This window comes from Lycium ferocissimum, chromosome 1, assembly GCF_029784015.1.
Source record: "Lycium ferocissimum isolate CSIRO_LF1 chromosome 1, AGI_CSIRO_Lferr_CH_V1, whole genome shotgun sequence".
Classification (NCBI taxonomy): Eukaryota; Viridiplantae; Streptophyta; class Magnoliopsida; order Solanales; family Solanaceae; genus Lycium; species Lycium ferocissimum.
In genome coordinates, this window is record NC_081342.1 from 47350044 (window position 1) to 47360112 (window position 10069).

The 10069-nt window shown below is 35.1% G+C and overlaps 1 protein-coding gene across 1 annotated transcript; it reads right to left on the bottom strand.

Annotated features, from left to right (window-relative positions):
• Positions 1-2907: 2907 nt before the first annotated feature.
• On the bottom strand, positions 2908-7152 carry LOC132054850 (mechanosensitive ion channel protein 6-like). The gene is given in 6 exon segments (XM_059446817.1): positions 2908-3436; positions 3900-4102; positions 4193-4486; positions 4856-4979; positions 5308-6797; positions 6799-7152. Coding segments are annotated over 6 exon segments (2517 nt in total). The 5' UTR covers positions 6919-7152; the 3' UTR covers positions 2908-3150.
• Positions 7153-10069: the final 2917 nt, after the last annotated feature.

Consider the following 10069-nt stretch of genomic DNA (forward strand, 5'->3'; position numbering starts at 1 on the left):
TATGTCAAGCATAATCAATAGCATAATGAAAGCATATGAAATAACATAGTATGGACGAGTTATGAAATAAGGGAGAAACTAGGTATACCTACGCGATGCTCGTTATACTTACTTATCCTCTTTTTTACTAGGAAACTTCCTTTTCATACATTTGAATACATAGTAGTATCATACCGACCATCTAAGTTCGGTGTCTTACGTACCCGACCCATAATAAAGCTTGGTGTTATACGTACGGCCCTACCAAGGCTCGGTGGTATCCGTGCACAGCCTACCAAGGCTCGGTGTTATACGTGGCTCGGTGGTGTGCGCACAATAGATATCATACTCGGCCATATAGGCTCGGTGTCACAACATAGCATTCATACTTTTATAACATACACATGTATCCGAGACAAACATTTCGACACTATCGGGGTGACACAAAGTCTATAAACTCCCGATTTCTATTATTGAATCACCATCATCTTTATCGTCATCACTATTATCATGTCATCATTATCATTATCACTAGTATCGTCGTCATCATTATCATCATCACTATTACCGTCGTCATCATTATCATTATCACTATTATCGTCGTCATCATTATCATCATCACTATTATCGTTGTCATCATTATCATCATCACTATTATCGTTGTCATCATTATCATTATCACTATTATCGTCGTCATCATTATTGTTATCACTATTATCGTCGTCGGGCTCGGAACATATCTTTTACCTTTATCTCATATGAAGCCCTTTGTGAACATGGACTCATAATTTTCCAGAATGTAAGAAAGTTATGGAAAAATAGGAAGATTTATGCCATCGGAGTCATGCCTTAGAAGGAAAGGGCTAGCCTTACATACCTTTTCGTTTAGCTATTCTATCACTTGATCGTTCCCCTTCAATGCTCTCGTCTCTACCTTAGATGGTGTAGGAATGACCCTTGGGTGGAAACACTTCACTTATGCAAAACCCTAGTTTCACCTTCACTTGGATTCCTTGTCTTGGATGAACTTTGATGGGTTTCTTACACTTGATTCACCTGGTTTGATGAAGTTGATCACTAATATCTCTTGAATTCTTGTGGGAGAAGTGTGGAGAAGTATTCTAAAGAGTTCTAGAGAGAAGGGGTGTGAAGGGGAAATGACATGAAATAACTTGGACCCCTTATAATAATACTCAAATCTGTCCCGCTTCAAATCTACGGACCAACATACGGTCGGTATAAATTATACTGACCGTATGTCTGGCCGTAGATTTGGTCCAGTGAGGCTGGCCATCTGGGCTGATTATACAGCCAAACATACGGCCAGTATGTTGGGCTGTATAATGCCCAGTTCTTCCGAACTCATTCTCGTCGACTCGTTTGATCTCCAATCCCTATGGAACTTTCTTGACACTTGTTTATCACCTCATTAGCAATCTAAGGGACGTTATAACTCTTCTTCAAAGCATCATTAAATCATCATTAACTTGTTACTCGTAAATCCTTTCCGATACATATCGTATGCCTTGCCTTCTCTTGGCAAACTTTCTCCTCTTACCTCGAATGTCTTTGAAATCTTAATTAGGGTCATCAAAGGCTATTTCTTACTTATTGAAACATCGTATACTTCGTGCCCTTCGTTAGTCTATCCACTGTGCATCAACGAAAAAATTTTCCGAGGGTGTAACACTAATTGAATTAGATTTATATTCAAAATAAAGTTATGTCTTGATTAAAAAATAACACGCTTAAATCAAAACCTTAAAAATAAAACACTTAAACCTAAAGTTTCCACACAAAACTTACTTCGGGTACCTTTTCAACCCCTAAAACGACGATCCGAACGTTTACGTATCCTTGATGTATTGAGCGTATATTATAATCCGCAGAAAAAAATATCAGGTTCTATATAAAATATTGACATTTCGGAGTATTGACACACGACTAATCGTTGGTCAAAGTATGGAAAAAAAAAACACTAAGTGTTGCAAAAAAAAGATTTATTAAAATAAGAAGTTGCGATCTTTTTATGAAAAAAACACTAAGTGTTCCTTAAGTATGTTATTTTTTAATGCGTAACTTTATTTCGAGTATGTTGCAAAAAAAAAAAAAAAAAAATCGCATAAACCAGACGTCCGAACGCAAAAAATCGCGTATATTCGAAATAAAGTTACCCATTAAAAAATAATATACTTAAATCTAAACCCCAAAAATAAAAAAACTTTAAGCTAATGATAACAAGTCTTCAAACAAAAATGGACGTCTATGTATATAGAATACTTAAACCTAAATTTTTCAAACAAAACTTACTTCGGGCACCTTTCAACCCCTAAAATGACGATCCGAACGTTTATGTATCGTTGATATATTGAGCCTACATTATTATACTCAGAAAAAATAATCAGGTTCTATATAACATATTGACGTTTTAGAGTCTTGACACACGACTAATCGTTGATCAAAGTATGAAAAAAACACTTACGTGTTGCCAAAAAAAAAAAAAAAATTGACCATTTTTTTTTTTTATTGGGTTCCTATAATGCAGTAAATTCTTTGCGTTATAAAAAAAATTCTTTAATGCAGTAAAGACTTAACCGTCTTTGTTACAGTTAAGTGTAAAAATACTTTTGTCACAATTTTTTTTTCCTGGGGTATTTTGGTTCAACCCCACTTTTTTAGGGGAACTTTGATTCCGGACTCAAATAAAATCCGGAGCTGAAATCAATTTTGAGGGATGTCTATGTATTTGACCTTTAGAATAGGTTTAATTTTTATACACTAACAAACAAGCAATTATGGAAGAAAAACCTTGCTAATGACATTTTTAGGATCCTCTTTTTGCGATCAACCAACTCGAGACGCCCTTACTGAAAAAATTGTTGATCAATAGAACTGATGCACTTCATTTGTGAATATAAAAACTCGAAATGAGTGAAGCCGATTGTTGAGCATGGTATATTTAAAAGCTAACTTCTGACAACTAACTATAATAAGCATGCGGTATTGCACCTCTTAGAATATATTATATACATAGTAGAAAAATTTATAATTCGAATCTGAGACAAGGAATGCACATCCACCTACTGCTTATATGTTGGATCTGCCTCTGATCACTGGAATTCTCGCCGTAGCAGACTGCTCCTGCAACCACTTTTGCCTTGTTAGGATCAACTAAGCACAAATGGTCCAGTTTGAGGGAGTTCTGCTTGACGACAATGGTGGCAAGTTACGAACATTGACATCAAGAGGCAGCATACGATATTCAATATCGAGCTCCCTGAATATCTTTATCATCTCTTCAACCAAAAGAGCTCTCCTTGACCATCTCTCCCCCATATCTTGGTGATTCATTGTATGTGAAAGCCACACTGACCATTTTATTCTGTTCAAATCTTCCACATCCCTCATGACAATTAATGGAGCTGGATACCAATGATCACTCTTGTTGTCAACATGCCTGCAATTGCAGAAGCCATTCATGAGAAAACCAAAATCCATGAGGCATTAATCAGTTTGTGCTGAGAGGCAAAGTGAAAAGGACCTTTTTCACCATGAGTTAAAATATCTATTGACAATGTAAATATTTTCACACTATCTGGTGAACCTGTTGAAAAGAATGAATTGGTAACTTGGAAAACAAAATCAGTAACTTGCTACAACTAGTTAAACTACAATGACATTATAAATAATCTTTTATTTCATAAAACACAATTCTGGAGGCATTCCGAGCAATGTCATATCATAGCACAAGATAGCAATTTGAGTTCCTTATTGCCAGCCAGTAGAAGCAATGTTTCAGTGAAAGAATAAGAAAAACCGATTCCTCTATAAATTGAAAACTTTGCTGGCGTTCAGCGTCATAAAAGAGTACTAGTGCTCAAGATATGAAACAAAGTACGTAGATGCATCTTTGTAGATACCTTGTGATTTTCTCCTTCATTGTAGCAATCGTTTCCATAGGAGTGGAAATATGAATACAGAAATCAATTGCATCTCCCATGTGAGGACTGCGATAGTAATTACTTATGGGCTTTGTAGACAAGACACTGTTTGGATAAATGATCTTCTGGTTATCATATCTCAGGAAAACTGTCGTCAATATATTCATCTCTTCAACTATCATCTGGAACATAAACATCAGAAGTGTTTTTTGTTACATAAATGATAATACAGTCAGATCTATCAACTGCTTTAAAGTGGATAATTCTCTCACCTGAACTCCTTCGACTTCAAGACGATCACCTACATCAAATGGGTGCATCACAAATAAAAATATGATTGCCTCAAAGGTTGTCTTGGCTGCGTTTCCAAACATGAATACCACCAGAAGAACTTGGGAACTCATTAAGACCAAGAAATGTGTAGTGGCAACTCTCAGTATAAGGAGCCAGATAACCAATATGATTACTGCCACAAGAACATTCAACATCTGATGCAGTTTCCTCACAGCAGTCTTTGTATCATTCAAAGACAAAGCAAGAGCTCTTCGTTCTCTAAATGCATTCACCTGCAAGAAAGAAAACAAATTTACGACCTCAAGTGTAGATCAAGCTGTGCCAGATGTTCCCTACACAAATCATAGTAATAATTCAGGATCTTTCATTTAGCTTTAGTTAAATTCATCTAACACATATCTAGTGGATTCTCTAGATACTCTTACTTCAGACACCAATACAATGTAAAAATAATGAGGATGCTTTCCTTGAAATTAAGCCATCTTTTCTTCATTTTGTAAACAATGCCTTGAAATTAATATGACAATCATAAATAGCTACATATCCCTTATTGCATTCCTATTAAGTGAAAAAAGAGATTTTTGTAAACTTTCTCAAAACGTCATGTAGAATAGTGAGTGGAAATTTGGCAATATACTCACCACCCAATTTTTTAAAGCCCGTTTACTGACACCTTTGGCTTCAGTTCCACCTTCAAAGAGGTGTATTGTTTTCAGAGACTCGTCTTCTCTCATAAAACGCATCAAATCCTCCAGATAGATGAACCTGATGATTACACATTAAGTAAGCCAGTGATAAAGGAAAAGTAGCACGCTGTAACAGCTTGGAATATAATGGACGCTCCAGCTTTCACAATAACAGGCACTTAGCATTGCTCTGCTCGCAAACAACAATATGAGGTTCAACTGACAAGCTGCAATGCCAGTATGTAGCTTACAGATGCTCTCCTTTACAAGCATGGAAAAGCACCCCCCCACTATGCAATGTCAAAAAGCACAGACGAACAATCCAGAACGAAATAGCTGGCATAGGTTTAAAACTCACTTACGAGAAACAATATTCGCAGATTAAAAGGTGACAGGAAATAACTTACTTGGAGCCAGGCTTAGCCACATTGTTAAATAGCTTCCTGGCTGCAACTTTAGCCTGTTTTTCACTTGTGATCTCTACAGATTCATCCTCCTCATCTGTTGAATGCTGTAGCTGATCATGCAGAGTTGACAACACCCCTTTCCTAACAATGTTGGTCAATCTTTTCATATTCCAAGCTGAAATGTTCTTGTGATTCAGCCTATGCAGATGATCTATAGTGATGCCCCCCTCTTCTTTCTTAGTCATGACACTGGAGAAAACAGGACTCCTGGCGGTAGCGGATGGTGGGCTCTTTCCAATAGGCCTCTTGTTGTGTAATATGGCCGCCTTGAGATCAGCAGGCAATGTAGCCCCAGCATTCTGAAGCTTCTGCACCTCCGCCATAACTTTCTCCTCCTCTTCTTGTTCGTGCTCAATCTCAACAATTGGTGGCCCAGACAAGGTCTCAATCACATATTGATTAAACAGAGACTCTTGAATCCGATCAAAAAACGCGTTAACATGAAATGACATAGCCAGCACCTTTACAAGTAGAGTTTTCAGCAGCCAAATGAATGTACCTACCAAAAGACACACCCAAATACGAGACACATAAGGTAACACCTTCCCATGGGTCACCCTCTCAACTTTCTTATCAAAAATAGATTGCCATGCAATCAACACTAAACTCAACCAAATACAGTTCTGTACAGCATTCCTCAATCCATAAACGAAATACAAAACCCGTTTTCGCCACAAGAAATTACGCTCAATGAAATACACCACCAACCTAATCAACCATCCAGAAACCAATCTTCCAGAAATCAACACCAAAACCATTAACTCCCATTTCCATAATTCAAGCTCAAAAACCCTCTTTTCCCTTAATACTGGAATCGCTAAACTAGAAACAAATGCAGCAATAATCAAAATCAAACTTAGCAACTGAAGAACACTTAATGGAGTAAACTTCATCTTCTTATATTGCTCAGGTAAATCTTCATCCCAAAAAGGATCCTCTTCATCAATTTCACTGCCTTTTCCCAAAAACCCAGATTTCATTGTCATCTTCTGAGACTTATGATCTTGGTCAGGTGGGTCCAGGAGCCTTGATTTTGTCCTAGTTGTCAAAACACTCGATTTCCTCCTGGATGAAGAGCTGCTGGAAGTACATAACAAAACTTCCTCTCCAGCCACCCCACTAGCACTGGAACGGCGGCGTTTTGGTTCGTTAAGATTGTCGTTAAACGAAACCTTAACATCCCTCATGGGACTCTCTTCCACTCTGGATAATGGTGACTCCGTTACAAAGTCGAATTGCGCTTTCATAACCTCATCGTTGGTGAAATCGTAACTGGAATCTCTCCATGTTTTACCACTAGTTTTACTGTCTCCATTGTTACTGAACTGGGACTTGGAAGAAGAGGAAAGTTCAGTATTTTTTGGGGTCTCTCTGGTGTTAACTTTGACTATAACGTCCCTAGCGTCGGATGTATCCATTGCTGGGGATGTGGATTGTGAAGAAGGACTCATTTTTTTTTTCTGTCAAGAGAACTTGGCGTTCTTCTTCAGAGTTTGAAGTGTTAGTATCATCAGGGGAAAGAGATTTAAAGGACTTCCTAAGTTTGTCCATTAATTAATTACTAATATTGAGCAAGTGGGTTAGTTCTAACAACTCTAAAGGTGTAAAGTAAAAGAAGGGAAAGTTGATTAAGTATTTATTTAGAGTAAAAGAATGGGAAGCTGGTGATGGTTGAGGATGATTCATCAGAAAATATAATGTTTTTTAATGGAGGATGACAGAAGAAGATTATGAGGTGTTGGAGTTTGTGGCGTTGAAGCTTAACTGCTATGGATTCTGCGAGAGAGAGAGAGAGAGAGAAATAGCAGAACAATTTTATTAATACTTGAATACCCTACAGAGTGAGTGCAATAAAGTACTGGTCTATTCACTTTACTGGTTTTTTTTATAAAAAATAAATTAAAGACTGTGAGGGTTTTTGTTCCCATTTTTTTTTAATTGTTTTTACTTTTTCCGAAAAGAAATTTTCTTCCATGGGATGTGAAGACCTCCTTCCCACAAATGCAACAGAAAAGCATTCACAATGTGGCCATTAAAAGAGTCTTATTTAGGAAAAAAATATTCTCTTTATAGTTTATATATTTTGTATTTCATATGTAGGTCAATTAACCAAATTATATAAAAATATTATGATTATTTTAGTACTCCCTTCGTTCAGTTTTACTTATCCACTATACTAAAAATAGTTATCCAATTTTACTTATCCACTTTAGAAAATCAAAAGATAATTTACGACTTTTTTCCTATTTTACCCTTAGTAATTAATAAGTCAAATTTTTCAATTCTTTTTTACAACACTACTTTTTTATGGGGAATATGTTAAATTGTTGGAACCCATAACTTAATTAGTTGGCTACACATTTTCTTTGATAAGCTTTAATTGATTTTAATCATTAAATAATTAACAATAATTAGGGATAATATGGTAAATTTTTATTCTATTTTTGGCTCCTTAATAAACGTGTAAAGTCAATATGTAACAAGTAAACTGGACTGAAGAAGTATAGTTTATGTCTCATCTAATTTATCATCAATCAGAATTTGTAATTATTAGCTTCTGCATAACCAAATGATTATTACAAAGACATAGTTTGCATTCTAAACTTTTGAATGAAACGGTTTGTTTAGGGTGTTGGCAAGGTTCGGAGGATTAGGCGTGGTGAATCGAAACCGTACATGTGTATTGGGGGGTTTGTGAATTGGGACCTGTGATGCTTGAAGATTAATATGCCATTCTTAGTCAACGTAATCAGGCATCAATGAGTTGTGACAAAAGAGCCAATAACTATACAAGTAAACTTTAAGCTATATTTAAGTAAGGAGAAATTATTTTTTTGAGCTTATTTTAAGCACAAAATGATTTTTAAATTTAAACTAAACACTCAAAAAATTGAAAAAATTTTTATAAGCCAACTTATATGCCAATCCAAACGGGCTCTTAGTCCTTAAGTTATTACTGTATTTCGCCTTTTAGTCCCTATATTATTGTGGTTCAAATTTTCAGTATCCTAACTAGCTCGTATTTTATGCATTATATATCAGGACTAATTTATTACTTTCTAATAAAATTACTCAGTAGACTGCTATCTATTGTGACAGTAGCTAATTTTTTTTTGATTTTTACGAATTATAATTATACAGACCATCGAAGGTTTCCTAGAGAATAATAGCATGTTTGGCCAAGCTTCTAATATCAGTTTATTTTAAAAATTACTTTTCAAAAAAATATTTTTTGCGAAAAGCAGTTTGTGTTTGCCAATTAATTTTAAAAGCACTTTTGAGCAGCAATTAGTGTTTAGCCAAGCTTTTTAAAAGTGTTTCTAAGTGTATTTCTCTCAAAAGTACTTTTCAAAAAAGTGCTTTTGGGCAAAAGTTATTTTTTAGCTTCTGAAAAACTACTTCTGTCACTCCCCAGAAGCACTTATTTTCTCCCAAAAGCTTGACCAAACACCTCACTTTTTTTAAAATAAGTATTTTTGGAGAAATATAAGTTTGGCCAAACATGCTATAAGAATCCCCACCCCTTAATTAAAAGTTTCAATTTTAATTTCTAAAAAGAAGAACCTTTTAATTAATAGTGCTTTTCTCTCTTTATATGCTTTAACTTCTTTTCTTTTTTTTTTCGCGAATTCAAATGATCATTTTAATACATCAACCAGAATTGAGACGGTAAGGTAGTGATTACTCAAAGTTGAAATTTCTCATAGTAACAAATGTTGCCAATATAGTAGCCAAAGATTTGACGCTTCTCTAGTTAACCCCCTTCCTCGTAAGGTTTGGCTAACTCTACAACAAAATCGTGGGTTTCAATACGTACTAAACATGATTGGGTACTAGAAACATTATTCGAATGATCAAAGTTTCTGGACGTATTTTTCCATCATTAAGAAATCTTCCCATCTTTTCAGAAAGATGCATATAAGCGTTTAAGAGCCAGATAAAGTTTTAACCAAAAAAAAAGAAAAAAAAAAGATAGACCTCGAGTATATACTCTATTTGATAATTCCTTTTTATTGTTAAGAGTTTGAGTCCAATATATGCACCAAATTATGCCCTCTAAAATTGTACTACAAGTTTAAGGTAGTACTAATGAAGGTTCAAAATATTATGCCTGGGTGAATGATTTGTTAAAAAACCAAAAGAATTGAACTAAATTATACCAATTTATCATAACTCAGTCTACAAATAGTATTAATTAATTATAATAAATAATAAATCTTATATTATTAAATACGCATCATGAATTTATTAATTTGACATATACGCTGTTGTTGTATAAGTATGTTGGTGGAGACCGATAATTGTTTAATATGGTCCAAACCTAAGTTGACCAATTGCTTTACGCATATCGAAAAGGTAGAAAACGACAGGCTCTATGTGTCTTTAGTATGTTTTGCCAAGAGCCATCCGACTTCCAATGTGGAGAGAAAAAAAAAATCACAGTCCACAATTATCTCCTTATATTCCGATACTACGTGTCCTCTATTTTAGTCTTTGACAAATCAATAATATTGGCAATAACAATGAGGCTTAATTTATGTACCTAAGGTCATATGTTTATGTAACACTATTCATCTCGTAAACTGCACATTGCTTATAGAAAATACTAGTGGGAAAGCCGTCTTTAGAAACCAACAACAGTTCGCATCATCTTTCAAGGAGAATCCTTTGATAAAACCTTTTTTGGAGAATGTGAAAAACT